Genomic DNA, 18,632 nt, shown 5'->3' with positions numbered 1-18,632 from the left:
TTCCTAAACACCATAAAACCCTGCCTGTGGAGATTGTGTATCTCTTATGGGCCCCATGGAGCTATAATCTGCTTTTAATCATTGTATGAGGCAGCCAACACATCAGTCCTCATCAAGGAGTTTTTTCCATTTTGAACCCCATTTAATAAGTTTTGAACCAATTCTGAAAACCAGAACCTGTGCTAATTTGCATTGGTATCTTAAATTGCTACAAAAGTTGTCTTCCTTTGCTTTCCATTTCCTTCCACACAAACTCTGATATCTATTGACTTCTGTGGATTGCTATAGCAAGTATAAGATTCTTAGCACCATGCCCTCACTCACTTGTCTTTTGAATGTACCCACCAGCATCTGTTTCTTAGTAAACTACAGGTCATATCCTTAACTGAGACAAATGAATGCAACTTAGTGTGACAGAGCAAAGTCAATTTGCTGTAACTAAGAAACTAGCTCTGTATCTACATTCTTCAACAAGACACCAGGACTTACTTTACATTTCAAAACACCAGCACCAGTTAAATTATTCCCCATATGATATTAAAAGATTACCAACTATTCAAACTCAGCAGAATTTCACAGCAGCAGGCAGCTCAGTAGTTATCATTAAAAGGAAAATCACTTTTGACATGTGCTAACTTATTTACGGACACAAGTCAGTGAAACTATTAGTATCTATGAAATTGTACTCCTAGCCTCCAGTATTTAATGTTTTGATGTGACATGCACCAGAGTACAATTTTGTAAGTAAAAAAAAAAAAAACCCCAAAAAAAGCAGTTTAGTTTTAATAGAAAAGTCTCAACATCGAAATATAACATCTTAATAAAGTAAGAAAGCAAATCATATTTATTGTTTTGAAATAAGGAAACGAAAGAAATAGCTCTCTCAAATTTAAAATAAAGCCAACTGAGTTCTCTAAGACTTGATGGTTCCTCCAAAACAAACAGCTTTAAGTCCCAGTGAATGTACAACTTGTTTCTTTTGTGAAGTGCTTCTGCCTGCAATTTCTAATTAACTAGCTCCATTCTTTCCTACAACAAGTAGCTCAACGCACACAAGCTACAATATATACTTCAGCTAAATATATGTAGGTATGACTTTAAAAGGAGATAACTAGTTAACAACATTTGCATGTTGCAAAGAGGTTCAATTAGTATAATAATTCTGAAATCTTGCTTTTAGCCTGTTCCCTGCATAGCTTCCCTGTACTGAATAAAATCTGTACACTAAAGATATGTTTGCAGTTAAAAATCTCCAGAGACTTTAGACCCATACATAAAGATACTTATTTCACTCTTTTCTGAGACACTGACCTGTATCCTCATTTAAAAATGAACACCACATCTTTATGTTATTAAATCTTTGTTTTGATCTATTAGTATTCACCAAAGTGCCATTTTATACAACCCCACACTGAATAGGCAAGGCTGGAGGTAACCATCTGCAGCTTTAGAGTCAGCGTTTGAATTGATGAAAAGAGCTTTGTGTTTTCATTGCCAAGTTTGATTCTTCCAGTCATTAGACATTCCCCTCAGATCGCATCAATGAAGTGAACTCCCTTACACCCATGTGTTAAATTCTCTTCTCCTCATGGTTTCCTTTGCCAGCTATACTCCAGAAAGACTACTGGGTCTTAGCCACATTCTTCTCACAGCTGTGTTAAAAAAGAGCATCAGAGCTTCTTCCCAAAATCCATATGTGTATCTGGTCAGTCCCCTGTTGGAGGGTCACCTCACATTGTGGTGTGATTATTCAAATATTCATCCTTGTTCTTCAACTGCACTGCTCTGATCATTCTGGGAAAGATTAGACCCTCCAGCCAGCACTGAAGAACGTGTTGGACATTGATTTGAAATACACACAGCCCCCGCACTCAGAAGGCAGATTAGTTTTACTTGCAGAAGAGGGGTTCACTAATTACTTAATAAATGCTTGCTTCTTATTTCTTTATATTTTTTGTATTGTTTTCATCTGTGTCAGCTGTTGGTAATAACTTTTTGGTTTTGTTGTTTCATAGATGAACTTATACATCAGCATCAGCTAAGAAAATAAATGAACAAGTACAAAAGCAGAGAAAGCATTTTCAAAAAGGCTGGAGGGAAATTCAGGACTAAACAAATAAAGGATGTGTTCCACTCACAATGAAAGTTAGGTGATAAAAAAAAATAAATCTGATCTTAAGGGGTAAAGCAAATGTTATTAAGGATAGAATTTAATTCAGAAGACCACTTAGTTTTCTTATGTATTCAATCAACTGAAATTTTTTGTTCAAAGCTGCAATTCTCCTGACTTCCTCTTTAAAAGGAAGAAAAAGAAAATTGAAAAGGTCTCTAATAAACAGTTAAGGACAAATGAAGCAATGACTTCTGGTTTACATCACTTTTATATTAGCTTTATTCATAGTTAGAGCTACCTTGACAAAGCACACAAGCAGGCAGGATCCTTCTCACCATTTATGCTTATTTTCATACCTGTATATTTTAGTACTGCACTGTTACTTTGTGGATTTGTGTTTGTTTTTAGAGGATTACATAGACATTCTACCCACTCACCCTCCTCTGCCACTTCACACAGCTACACGACTATGCAAGTGTAGCTGTGCTTACATGCAGAGCTGTGCTTTACTGAGCTAGAATCATTAAATTATGAGAAAAAAACAGAAGCCCCCAGAAGCCCCAGTAGACAAATTGCATTAAAATTCACGCCAGCTGTAAAGCTGTGGCAGAAAAATAGAACATTTTCTGGAAAAACATCAAAAGTGGCCTCAACCTTTACTGATAATTGGCTAATATTGATTTGGTATTACATTATAACCTGCTCTGATCTCACTGACATCAGCAACCACTCCACAATCCCAGAGGTTCCAGCCGGAAGGACATTTTTAAAATGCCTTGCTTCCTCTGTTGGTAGAGGTATTAATTAATTCACAGGCTCTCCCAGCCACCTTCTCCAGGTCAGCCCCATTTCCCTGCTGGGACTGCACCAGCTGGCTCCTGGCTTCTCAGGCAGGACAAACTTGTAGGGGGCCTGTGCTACTATAACAACACTCCTGGTGAATTCTGTGCTCCTGCCCTAATTCTTTGTAAACAAAATAGAAACAGTAATTAAATCTAGAAAATTACAGTCATAGCCATTCCAGAATATTGATTAAAAATATTACTGTGCAGATCATAATAGTCTACTGAATAAATATGTATTGTTTTGAGCATGCATACATGTACTTATTTACACAGACCACAGCTAAAACGTGTACTTGCTTTATAAAGATAAGCGCTCTCTTAAAAGTATAAGTGTATATTGATAGTGTCTCAAAATCAAAAGAGATTCAAGCAAATGCAGCTAAATCTATGTGGCCACCCTCTGAGCATCAATGTTTCTTGTTTTACACCAGCACCCCTGTTAGGATGGTGAATCATCTTCACAGGCAGGAGCAGACAGGCTCAATTTACATCTCACACTTCAGCTAGCCAACGTGAGATGTTCACCCTACTTCAGTATGAACAGATGCTTACTATGCCCAAGTTGACTATAAGTAGATACCAAAACATCCCCCTTCTGGTTCACAACTGCTGTTTCATGTAGGATAGGATCAAGAAATTTTTTAGATGCTTTTTGTCCTGATGGAAAGCACAGGACCACTATTGTGACTTTGGTTTCATGTCAAGAAAGCAACAACTACCGGTGGGTACACAAATGGCTGACATGATGGAAATGCTGTGGAGAATTACAACTCTCTTTTAAGCTCTGCATATCATGCTGAATGCAAACACTGAAGTTTTTAAGAATATTAAAAAATTTTTTAGTGTTGCCAGAGGAGAGATTAGCTGAGGCAGTGTAGAACTAGTAAACTACATTGTATGAAGATACAAAGTACATATTTTCTCAACATTCTTATTTACAATGATGTTTTTTCTTAATGAAGGTCATAAATATTTCACTCTTCTGATTTTTAAGTGTTGATATTTTACTGAATAATATTGAGAAACTACTTCATACAGCTGACAAAACTACTTCCTTCATATGTCAGAATTCAATTTTAGTCGAGCATGTAAAGAAGTCAAGAAAACAGATTATTTTATAACGGCCTTTAGTCTATGAATTTTAGTGACACATTTTAAACTACACTAAGCATCCTCTTAAGGCAGTGCTAATAATTAATACTACTGTAATTAATACCAAAAAGCCTTTCTGTTGACAGGTTTATAAATTGTCAGTTCTTTTTAGAAATGTAGAACATCCTACATCTTCTAAATAAAATGCTAAGCTAACAAATGAGTTCCTGCCTAATTGCCAAACACTGATTTGTATGAAGCAGTTGAGGTTACAAAGAAATTGGGAATTCTCAGCCTGGTTTCCCTGCTGATGAGTACGAACTGTCTGTGTAGCTCTCCCAGAGGTGTCAGAGGAATCTCTATAGTGTCACACAAGGGTTCTTAGCTCAAAGTAAACACACTTTCCACAAACTCAGCTGCTTAATCTGTTTGCAGGTTGAATTATAAGATGGGGGTGGATGACTCCGGGTGCTGGGAAGACGGGCAGAGCATTTCCACAGTTTCGTGGTAAAAAGGGCATGCTATTGTCATCAAAAGACTTCAACCAATTGTTTGATTTTGCTATAGGCTCAGTCGTCTGATCTTAACAATAATGAAAACTAACCTGACCAAAATTTTCCCAAGTAGTTGAGCATGTTAAATTACGTAAATTCTTTTCACTATAGTGGTGCATCACCACTACTTTAATTCAGTTTGTGGCTGCACTTCTACTTTAGCCACCCTGGGTACATGGGATTAAACAAGATTGTTTCACTTTGGAAAGAAAAAACAGCGAAAACTCAACCTCTGCTTAAATAGCTATATTATTAAACATTTATAAATAAAACTAGATGTAACAACTTTACACAGTTAAAAAGGTTCCACCAATATTCTCTTTACCATAACTTAAATTTTTTAATAGTTTTAGCAAGCACACACCTCTCAGAGTTTCAAATGTGTCTAAGTGCTCCGAATAAAGACTTGAGTGATTATACAATCACTGGAGGGTTTAAAGAGATGACTAAAAAGATGCATTTTCATATATAAATATCTTAATTATATTTTATGTAGTTATGAATAAATGAAAAATATAGGAATAGAACTATTTAAAAATAGAAGAACTCAGCATGTGGTTTTATTAAACAAGAAAAGCTTTTGTTAGGTCCCTGCAATATATTATAAGCCAATTTCTGGCTACTCTGTAAATATGCTGTAGACATTAAAGTTGAAGACATATATGGACAGACAGAAAATTTGCATCAGCTCAGCATCAGCAACCTTGGAAGGGTGAGAGAGGAGAATTTTGCAGTTGATGAATGTAATGCAGTGATGAGGCACTACTAATAACAAACATGACAATAAGTACTTAACTAGAGATGAATGTCAGGTTTTGGAGTTCAGTAACCTTTTAACAGGGAAACTCATGATGGGAAAGAAAATACAGTCTCTGTTCACTGACTCAGAGACTTCCTGTGGCTCTCAGTGACATTTTGAAGCCATCCCTATACAACCCCATACACATTTACTGTGGCATAAAACTTGCCAGATGTGTAACAGGACAGAAATGAGAACCGTAATATTCTACCATGCAATTATAAAGGGAAATATTCCGTAGCCATAGGATTGCCACAGGGTAAAAGAACAGTGAAAACCATTCATGGAAGATGGAAAGACTTTCTCTGTGCCTTGCACATGGAGGAAGCAATTTCCTTAACAGTAATGAGAGGTACCCTGACTTGCCTAATAGCACAAAACTGTTAAAATGATCAGCTTCACACTGAGTAGGAAATGAGGACAAAGGAAGAATCATTTTAAAGGACCTTTTCTGAGTACTGCCACACTTTCAGTTATAGACAAAATATCTGAAAAAAATGCTTCCTGTGGATTACAACGGCAATTTTTGTTGGAAGGCAAGTGACTTACTTTTGAACTTTTTCATTGGCCTCCTGTGAAGCTTCCAGGGCTTTCTGGAGCTTCAGCTCGGTGTCCTTTTGTTCTGATCGAGTTTGCTGCAGCTGAGCTGCCAGTTCTTCAATCTGGCCGTAGGTTAGGGTCACAACATCCTCCCTTCCCTGCAGTTCACCTTCAGAAGTACTGAAAGCACAGTTAGGCTGGTTCTTCAGACTCAATCCTTCAGACAAAGACTTGTATAACCTGGGAAAACCAAATCATAATGTTATTAAATTTCAGTCTAAGGCTGAGCTGCAAGAATTAATTAATACTATCAATATTGTCATATATGTGGAATTACATGCACTAGTAACAAAACAAATTATACTTCAGAAGTGACAGAGAACAAAAAGAACAAACCTTTCCTGCAATGCTCTTCCAGAAGTATGTAACAACAATCAAAATTTGAAAAAGTAAAAAAAAAATTCAACAAAAACTCAAGAGGAAGTATTTTTCAGCTGTAGCATCTTGTTGATCACCTCTGAGCTGCAACAAAAAGTTTTTATTGTGATTTACATGAAGTTGAATTAATCAGTATAAGTTACTGATGCGTTAATAACTTGTGGTACACAGGACTCTCTTTTAGCAAGCAGAGCCACCAGCTACAGGGGATTTATTTGCAAAAGAAGACTTTTCAATAAAATGAAAGGAATAAAACCACTACAGTTCAAAAATTAAAATCAGTAAATCAGCAGGATTACTTAGTAATATGATTTGCACATGCTAATCAATTCTAAAGGTCTCCATTCAGTTTTATCCAGGATTTTGAGGTACTTTCATAGAGATTCCAAATCAAAGAGTACAAAACCAACACTCTTTCAATGCACAAACCAGAATATAGTAGTAAATGCTTTGTATTTGTGTGCCAGAAAGTTCTGGACAAATCAAACATTATTTTGCATGGATTTCTAGTAGCTGAACACACTGATTAAAGTATTCAAGACAGTCTACATGACACCTGCTAGTATGCAATTGCATATTTTCTTTCTCTGCAGTTTATTAAGGTGTTTGCATGGAAAACACTGACTGTTCCAACAGCCCATAAAGGAAAACCATAAATAAACTAAAATATAATACACACAGACAAACAAAATGTGGATCAACTAAGAGAAATAGAGAAGCTAAAAGGTCAGAGTGTTGACATGTCATCATGCATACTACCTGTGATTATCTGAAAACAATGTGAAAAATCTTTTCAATTAAATGAAGACATACTGAAAATATAAATATTTATAAAGGGACATTAGCATTCCTAGAATGGACTAATTAAAAAAAATTACTCTAACAGTTGCACATAAAATTTACTGACTGAAGTTCCACTACAGCTGAGCATTGATCACCATGGAAAAACACAAAGGTATGCAAATAATGTCGAAAGCAGGTTACTGAAATACCACTGCTGCCCACTTCTTAAACACCTGGCACAAGATTAAAAGAACAAAAAAGACAGATGAGAAGCTAAACTGTTCAGTGGGTCCCTGATTAAAAAAAAAAAAGCAACAAAAACTGGAGGACAGACGAAATATTCTACCTGGTTCACACCAGCTCGGAGTTTTTTCCCAGAATATATGAAAAATAAAGTAATTTATTTAGATCCTAAAACACTGGCTCTCTGTGACTGCAACTGGGCTCCTTTTCAAAGACTGGCCATGAAAAACACATATATACTATTATAATTGCAATGTAATACTACATGTCTTAACTCATAATGATTACATTTGAGTGACCAATAGATTCTGATGTACACTTTGTAACCAGTGTGATTCCTCCAGATAAAGGCACTGTGATTGACAGATCTTTTAACATTTTTTTTTTCAAAAGCATGTAATTTCCAGACTTCCATAAATATGTGTTTTGGTAAAATACATTTATTTCATCCCTTCTGAAATGTACCAATTTGAAATTACTTAATTTACCTGAAGATTATTTCTTCATGCTATAACGAAAAAGAAATGGGAGTTCTAGGCCTGAAGAATGGGTCACAGAAGTATTTAAATAGTTCCTGGATTTCATTAATTCACATTTTCTTGCTAGTGAGTCTTTCGCTTTACTATGGCAACACGGCCTCTTTCCTGCTCCAGCTTGGGTCTGAGAGTTCAGGGACCTGCCTTAAGTGTCTAGGCAGAAGAAAAAGTGACATGGGTTGATATCACTTGTGCAGCTCCTGTAGAGAGCAGGAGGCTTCCTCAGTCACCAAAGTCAGAGTAATTTCAATCCTGCCAAGAAATATCACCAGTTGTAACTGCTCCCAGAGGGACTTGACTTTGGCTGAAAATCAACTCTGTGAAGTGCTGCTCCTAAAACACTTCTCACCTTGCCTGGCATACTTTTGCTGCTAGGTGGGAAATGATTTTCCACCTGAAGCAATAACTGAACAACATAGCAAAACCTTCCACCTAAAGGAACAAAAAAAAAACTCAGCAAAAAACCAAACATTCCCTACCCATTCCCTCCCTCTGCCTCCACCCCAGTGATAAACATGTCCAATGTTCCCAAAGGCATGTAGCTCTGACCTTGGTTTTCACCACAAATGTTTCTCACAGGTCCTGGAGACCTCTCAGACCTCAGCCTGCACTCAGGGTGGCTTTGAAGAGCGTCCCCTCATGCCACTGAGTGCACTCAAGGGCCAGGCAGCATCGATACCTTGAAAGTACTACCTCAAAGGTGCTCTTAGGAAACACTGCAATAAGACGGTATCAAAAAAAGCCCATAAGCCCTAAAAGGACTTTGAAATTTTGCTGTGAAGTGGAAGATATTAAACAGTCAAGTTTGCAATACATGTGAGTCAGGAGCCTGACAGCTGGTAGACTGCTAACTAGATGACATGGCCCTACCATAGACAAATATTTTACTACTCTTCCTTTGCCTGCATTTACACAAGGTAAGAGGACTGTGTTTTCTTCCCAGTACAACAAACCACCTCTCGCTAATTTATCTGAAGGCAGCAGCCAAAGGCAGACTCTGGCATGCAGGTATGGACTATGTTACAGGAATGCTCATTGCACATAATGCAGAGCGTGCTCTTTGCACTGTCACAGTCCATCACAGTGTAACTCTCTTGTGTGATGTACCCATGCATTCTTAGTCTAGAGCTCAGGCAACCTCAACCACTTGTTGAACAGAGGCCACTGTTGATTTTCTTCTCTGTGGTGGTTGAGCATACAACTTCAGGACTTCACAGCAGACTATGTGAACAGATCGGTGCTGATCAGGCATGTCCATACTGTCCAGACTCAATTACTTGTGAGTATGGAACAACAGTGAGTGGCACCTTGAGATTCAGCCTTTAGTCCTGAAATGATCTAGAGAAATCTGCAACCTGTACCAGGGTCCTAAGAGCCTGGACACTACACGATTCAAACACAGGTTCATTAGCTACAGTGAAAACTTGAATTGACTACTATCCATCTTAGAATTTCTGTGTTTCAACAAATATCAATTAAAGGCCACTAGCAAACCCTCCTTGGGTCTCATCTTTAAATAAGAGCAATCACAATGCTACCTTTGCAAAATGTTCTGAGCTTTATTAATATTAAGAGACTCATCACTGTTCAAAGAGCTAAGTTAGATGCAGCACAATCAGAATTTAGGACAAAACTAAACCCAGATGGTTTTCTGGTGATGCCAAACAGCAAACATATACTTTTCACCTTAATTTTTACTGTCCAGGACCACTGAAGTACCCCTACCATTTCCCTGTGATTAGCCTGGGACAGGAAGTAAGGATGTAGAGTTAATAATCTGAGCCTTTCATGAAGCTGAAGGACTACCAAGATATGCTCTCAAATAAGACATAATTGGAAACCATACCTCTATTACAAACTCTTCATTTAGGGAGTTGAACAGTAATCAAATGTCTTCTGTTCACTTTATGCAGCCCCTGGGCAAATTGCTCAGATAGCACAGCCTTATGTGAGTGACATGCACATGACATTCAGCACCACCTATCATTCTTCACATTCACCATGCTATCAAATGGTCTAGGACCTCCACAAAAATAATTTCTGGATTAATAGTTTGGTCGAAACAGAGCAAAACATACATGGGACTGATCAGTAGAAGGAAGTGTTTTTGATGTGTTTGCAGTTATAGTGCTATTCCCTTCAGCTAGAGCAGACCTGTGGTAATTGGGAGTGGGGCTGTGGCCAGCCTCATCCCCAGTGGGCACAGCTGTGAGCAGCACTGACAGCAATGAGCCATGGAGTGCCTAGGGGCACTGACCACTCACAAAGAGAACAGAAGGCACATAGGTGCAATGCATGAACATGAGGTTTATAAAAGTTTGGACTGAAGAACAAGAAGGGCAGCTGCTTGAAGCCTTCTATGTGGTAAGGTGTTACTCTGTATGGGTGAATATCTAAAGCCTTCTGAAATGGTGTGGTGATCCTCTGTGTATTGCAGTTGTCCCAACTGCGGCAGGTGCTGTGACACAGGCCCACAGCTAAGGAGCCAGCTTGTAGCTAAGAAATCCACCTGAATTCCCTGGGTACCTGATCCACCAGGGGCTGGGGTCTCTGCTATCTCTTATTGATTAGAGACTGCAAGATTGCAGCTTAGCTATTTTCTCACACAGAGATATAGTGCACACCAGTTCACAGAAGAGACTACTGTAGATTTTATGCTTTAATCCTGAATACTACTTGCTACATTTTAATATTAATTCCACACCTTCAGAGTTCCACAATGTATCTGTGCTAATTGCAAAACACAGATTCACAGATTCTTACATTTCTTCCATTAATTAGAGAACTGCAATACAGCAAACTATTGCAAATATTCTTTGTAGTTTTCCCAAGTTATGTTTTTCCTAGAACCAAGCTTACCATAAAATGTTCCAGTCATTTTTGACAGGGAATTGGCCGTATTAGCATATTCTAGCCTAAGCATTTACCATGAAGGCTTGCTTGTAACTAAGTAAAATTAAGTGAAAATTAAAAAATTGTAAGGTGTTCACTTTATCCCACTAGATGCTACAAATAAGAATTTTGCTATCTTGTATCTGTTCTTTATTGTCAATTCATATGCTTTGGCCATTCTTAAATATTTGCCAATGGCTTTAGTTAACAAAATAACTTTAACTTAGTATTTGTAATATTGTAGTTATTCCCTACAGTAATAGATTATTTAGGTAACACTGCAAATAGAGAGGGAACCTTATCTATTAATCGAAGACAGAGCTGGCACCATGAGTGACCTCAGTATGTGAATATAATGGACATCTAAGATGGTGCCAGTGACTCCATGTTTTCCTGTGTATCACAACCTCCTGTCTGCTCTCCCTGGGAAGTGCGAGCATTTAGCAGAGGCAGAGCAGCCCCTGGCTCAGGTGTGGGCAGCAGGCAAAGAGGAGGGCACAGCGGGCTCACAGACAAGAGGCACGGCCACCTTCCCCGTGCCCAGGCTGAGCTGGCAGCACCTGTGCCTCTCTGCTGGTTGCTGGAGGCCGCTGGGTTGGCATGGATCACTGAAGGGGTGTGTACGTGGGTGATGTGGAGCCAGCAGCTCTGGCCTGGGGCCAGCAGGGAAACTGCCGATGTCAGGGATTTGCAGAAACACAAGCTTGGTGGAAGAGACACAGAGGATCTTGTCCTAAAGGTCACAGCGATTTATTTTTTATACTGAGATGTTTTCAACAACATTTCTGACAACTATTTAAAGAACACTGCACCATTCTCCTCAAATCTAAACTGAATTAAGAAAGCAGTAACTCTTGGAGGTGCACTAAAATAACAGCCACTGGCATACCAACAAAAACTGGTAGAAAACAATGTACTACTTTGTAATTTAAAATACTATGTATTACTTTTTTGTCCTTTTCTGATGATCCTTGCCAAGAGCTTCATCCTGAACACTGTCACTCACAAGAAAACCAGGGCATAAAGGAACATCAAGCCTTCTGACTAGGTATTTCAGGATCAGCTCCTACAGTCCCCACACACCCACCAACCCGGTCTAGACCTTCAGCAACCCCTTCCGTTCCCACAGGCTTGACAGTACTGCTGGCGTGACCATTTACTTTCCAAAATGCCAGCCGCAGAAATCTTTCCTGATGACAAAGAATGGGGGCACTCAAGAGCCAGACATTTCTGCCATAAGCCTTAATTGATGATGCCTGTCACCATAGTTTGAATTTAGATTTGCCTGCAGGACTAATAAAATCTAATGGAGATTTCTTTTTTAGAAATTATGCATGAAGTTAAGGCTAATATGGCTTGGGCCTTTAGTTTCCTTTGCAGCTTCTCACTGATAATGATAATGGCACCTGACTTCCACTTTACATGAATGACCTACACACAGATGATTTTATTTCAAATTAATAAAATCCTTTGGCAAAAAGTAGGAATATTAGTGAATCAACTCAGATAAATTGCAACAATCCAGCTGAAATAAATAAGAATCCTGACCCTAAAAACTGAAACAGTCAATGAAGTGTCCACTCAGTGCAAAGGGGCATGCCATTTATAAATCTTTTTAAAACAAATCTGATGGCACTGATGCGTATCATAATGCAGGCATCAGAATCACCTGAAAACAAGCTCAATGTAATGACTATGTGCTGTTGACTTTTATTTTTGTCTCCAGGGAATAGTGTTTACTTTGCTTTAAAATTTATATGAGTCATTTTGTTATGTGCCTTTTTTTAATTAGTCGGAAAGAAATAGCCATTTGAGAAAGAGAGCGGAAATCAATTCTGATTCGATGCCGATAGCTACTGTGCGATGTAAACTGTGTGTTCTTTCTAATTAAATGTAAACACGTGCAGTTCTAAAGTCCAGCAGTGATGACAACTACTAGAAAGGATTGCCTAAGACCTGGTCAACTGATCCTTGTGAACCTTTTGTTCATACCGTAGGCGAACTTGTGCAATCTGTCTCAGGTGAACGCCAGTTGTAACTGACTTTATTTTAGGTCATCTTCAGAGAAAAGACTTGACAAGAATGTGGAGAGCTCTGTAATACCTCCAGTTACCCATTAACTATGTCCTTCTGATAGCTAATCAATAGCATTGCATGGAGCCAAACACACTGCACTGAACTGCCCCTCTTCCAAAAGCCAAGTCTTGGTAAATATTTAATGGCAGTAAAGGTGTTTTGACTCTTATCAATCTGATATGTTAAAGAACTCTTGAAAGAAACTTTATCTTGCTTCTATCTGCATAAATAATTTGTTCAGTTACAATTTTAGTCTTATGCAAAAGCACTGAATTTAATGATCTAATGCTTTTAAATCAACGCTTTGGACAGAGAAAATGTAGTTTCAATCCACATGTCACAATATAAAGAAAACCCAAAGTTTATTTCCTTGATAAAATGCCAACTAGAAATATACATCAAGGAACCTAGCCCTTTATACTGTACTAGTAAATACTGTGCCAAACTCGTTCAAAACCTGTTATACAAGTGCACATTTGAGATTTTCTTACAAAGCTTCAGTTTATGAAAAATTCTTAGCTCTTATTCACATCAAGATAACATAGGATTTGTAGCTTCTTTTCACAGGAAAAAAAAACCTGACTCTAAAATAGTTATACTAGGATCCAGAAACCTTTTGTACCCATACATTGAATATTCCCATCTCCAAGTGGGTACATTCATGTGATGAGTTTTATTAAGCATGTTTCCATTTTCTATTTTTTCTGTACAAAGCTGCCTGTCTAGATCTCTAACAAAGAAACTTTTGTCCTGATCCTTTCACGTCATGCAGGTATCCCTCTGCTACAGCCAGGTAGGATCCAAACATCACCATACATACTCAAATGGGCTTATTGCATGGCTCTGTGCTAATGACAGAGAATGGAGGAAGCCTCTGACTCTCTCCCACAGCACAGTCTTCCAGCCTCTTCTGTATGATCCAACTTCAATATTGAGCCTAAGTATTTTGAAGAAACCGATTCAGCAACGGATCCAAGCTTTTTCTTGGAAAATAATCTGGGAGTAAAACATTGATAGTGTTTCAGTTTCCAAAATGTGAATCACCATAAATGTTTTCCCAGAAGAATAAGCATTACTTTTCCCCCAGTGTTTACATGGCCTCCTTTGTGCTCTTGATGCTATTCAATAGTCTTCAAAAATAAAGATCACAGGAATAACTCCCAAACACTGGCGTAGATAAAGTGAACAGCCTCAAGTTTTCTAATCACTAGTAATTGCCTCTGGTGAAAACACTATTAATTAAAATCATAAAGGCATATAAATTAATCAAGCAGTGAAGTACCTGGCACCATTTAGAAATGATCAGCTGAAGAAAGCCGGTTACTAAAAACCTCAGATCTCTTCTACTTAATACAATGTTATCTTTATAAATCAGACATGATTGTGAATTTTATGGCTGTCCTGATTTGCTATTGTGATCACTTGGCTTAACTCCTCCACTGAATCAGAAGAGCAAGAGAAAAATCTGTCTTGGACCCCAAGCTGGAAGCCAGCCTGCCTTCCAGCATGGCCAGGAACATCCAGCTGAGGAAGAGAAGAGTCTCTCCAGGAGAAGGCAATTAGAAGAATGTGTTTCAAAGATGGAATAATTGAATACATATGGTATTTCATAGAGGGATGATCTCATGGATGAGATGAGTAGCCCTAAAGCTAGAAAAAGTAGCCCTAAAGCTAGCCCTCAGTGTGACTAACCTGAGAAGGGGAATCATGTGGAGCTCTGCTCCTTGTCCCTACTTTCTTACTGAAAGATTCAGTGGGTTAAAAAAAACTAAATCTTTCAATTATTAAAAAAAAAAAAAAGAGAAAATGTAACTTTTAAAATTTGAGGATACTTCCTTTCCTATCCCAAGAAAATAAAACAGAGTTTTTGAACAGTTTTGTCTGAACTTACTCAAAGGCGTTACTGAAAAAATTATGCAACTCTGAAGAAAAGCAAACATGGTGTACTGTGCTCCAGCCCATGCCCAGCTTTGGTCACCAGAGTGCCAGTAAGTGAGGTACTGATGAACTCTAGGTGAGTGTGCCCAGCACATTTTCCCCACTTTCTTGGTACTGTACCCAGCAACATGAACTACTCTGCAATGGCTGGTGACTCACTAGGAGCTGCAGTCCGAAATCTCTCCTCCACATGGGTAAAGACGCCCAAAATGTCGACTTTAATGCCATCATGGCTTCTCCCATACAAAAAATGCACTTGGCTTGGGGATTGCTGTGTGGATACACACTTAGCAACTCACCTCCGGCACGCCATGTAAATGACACAATGGCAGCATATCACTACTCAGTAAGCCATGTCTTACCTAGCTGCTGCTGCCAAACCCTTGCTCATATAAATCATACAGCTCCGTGGACAGTTAAGCACTATGAAACAAGGCAGTTAAAATGATGGCTTAAATGATAAAGGGAGCGCCTGGGAAATTTAATATAAGGGAAGTCTGCTTCCCTATTGTACCAAAGCTTACTGAAGCAACTGGGCAGACTTGTCTGGGCCATTCTCCTTAATGTGAGACAAGGGCACATGCTAAGGGAATGATTTAGTGGATTGGGGATAAGAGCCCTGTCTTGAATTCCCTCTTCTGTTTCACGTCTTCTGTGTGGTACTGAGCAAGTCACAACATGCAGAACTCAGCCTGCCATGCTGAAACTAGGAATAAAGTGTCTTTCCCTAGCTCATTTTCTTTAAAATCTAAGCTTTTGGGGTCCTGGATTTCTTCTTACTATCTACATGCGCTGCATCTTGGAAACCTGAGGTCCATATTTGGTTCAGGTCTCAGTGCCATTTATTGTTCATGGGAAGACACTAAAGAGCTAATTAACAGTACGCATACATTAACAATGCACATCAACCTTGTTAACCTCAGCAGACAGATCCAGGTTTGGGAATTTAATGGAAAATCAGTTTTTCACAAGTTTTTGCCTCCCCATTACAGGTTCAGCCACCACTGTCACCATGGGGCACAGGCAGTGACAGAAGCCTCCTGTGCTTTGTTGATCTGCCCTGAGCACAAACATCCTTGTTTTCTGAGATGTTCTTTCTTTCCTCCCAGTGAAAGGGGCCATCAGCTGGATATGGCACATGACTGTAAGCCAAAACACACAACTTTCATACCTCTTGAAAAGCAAGAGATTAGACTGGTGGCTGCTGGAGAAAAATCAGTGAGGAGAAGCTCTCAAGTGTAGGGGTTGGAAAGAGGCTATAAACAGTGCTGAATGGATTTCTGTATCCTAAACATTTTAAATCAGCTTCCCTCACCTCTCTCCTCCTTTACCCTCATGAGTTTTGACCAGTGAGTTATTGAAATAAAATGTGTAAAAATTTAATATAGTTGTGCACTACAATTTAGCTTGGTTGAAGAAGAAAACAACATTTTTCACTTTATAACACAGGATTTCACAAGAAAAACTGCAGTTTTTTCTTAGTTTTTTTCTTGATGAGCAGTTAAAGTGAAAAAGTGTAGCAGGAAATATAGTGGTTGCACTGAACCAAAGAATTAATTATTTTCTCAGGACCTGACAAGGAAACTGAATGAGTATGAAAGATCTTGTGAAATCTAGCCAACACGGAATTCAACACTGTTCAATTCCTTATTTATTTTTTGAACAGGACAAGATAATTATTGGTCTGAATACTGCCTACTATGCTTATACATATCCAAGAGATATTATATCCTCCTCTGATATGAGCAGTAAGATTGCTCAAGAGGGAAAACTAAATTCCTACATCACGACATTCCTGATTCTACTGTCACAACTGTAAAAGTATAGTAAAGTTACTCCTTTGATACAGACAGTAGAGAAGAGCTAAATAGAAGAATATGTATTTCTCTATCTCCACCAAAACCCTTAGGATGGAAGTCTCTTTTACAGACTATTATTGAAACAAACAGAACATTATCTTATATAAGCCTGGATAACATTAATATCTTGCCTACCTCAGAAGCAAAAGAAAGATAAATCAGTTAACATGAACCTTGTTATCCATCCTTCTCCGCAGTCTTTTTGGTGAGGGACAAATCAACAGAACTTCTTCCTCTTTGGTGAAAGTTCCTCCCAGTTCAATCTTCTTTAATGATAGTGGAAGCCACTAGTGCATTTCCCATTGAGAACCAGAAGAAAGCCTAGTGAATATTGCTTTGAATTTATTTGTATCAAGAAACTAAAGGCTGTGGCCATAAGCAGATACTCTTCTGGCTGCCTAGTACAACTAAATACTTCCTGGAAACCTTGCTGCTTCCTCCTGATCTCTGGGAATGGAGACCAGAAGAGAAAAAATGCAAGAAAATGTTACTTAATAAAGCCAAAAACAGGGACAAGAAGAAAACATTCCTTCAAGGAAAAAAAGAAACAATAAATAATCTAGATGTTTGAAATTTTGGCCTCAACCTTGCTTGTTTCAATGACCACAGATTGGGTATGACACAAGTCCTTCACGGTATATTTTCAATACAATGTACACAGTTGTTACCTTAATGAGATATGTAAGATCAGAATCAATGAATCAACACCATGATATGCCCCAAAGTTATTTTTTCGTGGACAGCAAGTGAGCGGATGTCATTCCTCTGTTTAATCAGGAGTTAAAGCGTGTACAGTAATTCCTTATTTTCACAATATTCCTTCTGACAAAGATAACAACCATAAGAATGGCTCCCAGCTGGCTAAACCTGACATACAGGTTTTGTTAATAAAAAAATGCATGACTTAATTAATGAAATGGATCTATTAAGACTGTCCCCCAATCAACCAGAGTGCCCCACCTACAGCTGAACTTCACATGACCTATCTTATGCAAAAAGAATTGTAATAACTTGCACTGGAAGCTGCTATAGAGGAAAGGTTGCCATGAGACAAAAATATGACTTAGAAATGCATATAATGCCCCTAGAGGAGAAAGCTTAGTATTTTCACTTTTACTCAGTGTTTTCCTTTACAGTGAATAATTGAAATAATTTTGCTAAACTGTGTAAAATTATTTCACAAAGAATAATTACGTTTGATCTATTAGCAACTGATACTATCTATTGTCTAAATTGCTTGCATTCAATCCATGTGTAATGTCAACAGTATTAACGTCCATTATGGAAGAATTAGCTGAGCAAAAATAATTTTTAAATGTTCGACATTCTTGTACCCTTTCATACTATTCAAAAGAAGAATCATTATACCAACATATTCTTGGATTTATTTAAGGCCTGTCTTTATTTAAGACTGCAAACTCAGGGTCCTTAAAATCACAAACAATTTCCCTGTTTTGTTCTGGCAAGCATAAATCTGCAGCAATCTAGTAATTTTACATTCTTCTTTGTTCCCATCTAGCTGCCCCACACTAATTGACTGTCCAAATTCACCTCCATCAACTTTGGCAGGCTCAACACCTCCTTTAGAAAACCAGGTTTTTCCCCCCCCAATCATAAAGAGCTGCACTGTTTCAAACAGAAAAAAAGGAATGCTGCAATATTTCTACAACAAAGGTATATATACATACATTAATTTGATCACACACACATACATGCCCCAAACTGAACTAATGCAACAGTAGATACCTATTCTTTTCTCTCTTGCAGCCTCGTTCCTATTCCAGAGATTTCCAAACTCGTGCTTGCCTTTTAGCAGAGGAAATCCTATGAACTGTTTAAGATTACATTCTCACTGAAAGCAAGGAATGCCACAGTCTTCTCCAGAATAAAAAGGTACTTTCTCTCCTTGGAATAGTAACTTTAC

At 38.2% G+C, this 18,632-nt stretch overlaps 1 protein-coding gene across 3 annotated transcripts in view; it reads right to left on the bottom strand.

The window, feature by feature from the left end:
- The window catches only part of MIPOL1 (mirror-image polydactyly 1), a 185,899-nt gene that overhangs the window by 15,006 nt on the left and 152,261 nt on the right, over positions 1-18,632 (bottom strand). For all 3 annotated transcript variants that reach the window (XM_039705098.1, XM_039705099.1, XM_039705097.1), the window contains exon 12: positions 5,953-6,183. In XM_039705098.1, coding sequence (XP_039561032.1) covers positions 5,953-6,183 — 231 coding nt within the window. The remainder of the gene's footprint in view (positions 1-5,952; positions 6,184-18,632) is intronic.

The sequence above is a fragment of the Passer montanus genome, unplaced genomic scaffold (genome assembly GCF_014805655.1).
Source record: "Passer montanus isolate IOZ18808 unplaced genomic scaffold, ASM1480565v1 scaffold18, whole genome shotgun sequence".
In the NCBI taxonomy this organism is placed as follows: Eukaryota; Metazoa; Chordata; class Aves; order Passeriformes; family Passeridae; genus Passer; species Passer montanus.
Note: the sequence above shows the minus strand (reverse complement) of the source record. Positions and strands in the feature narration are given on the sequence as shown.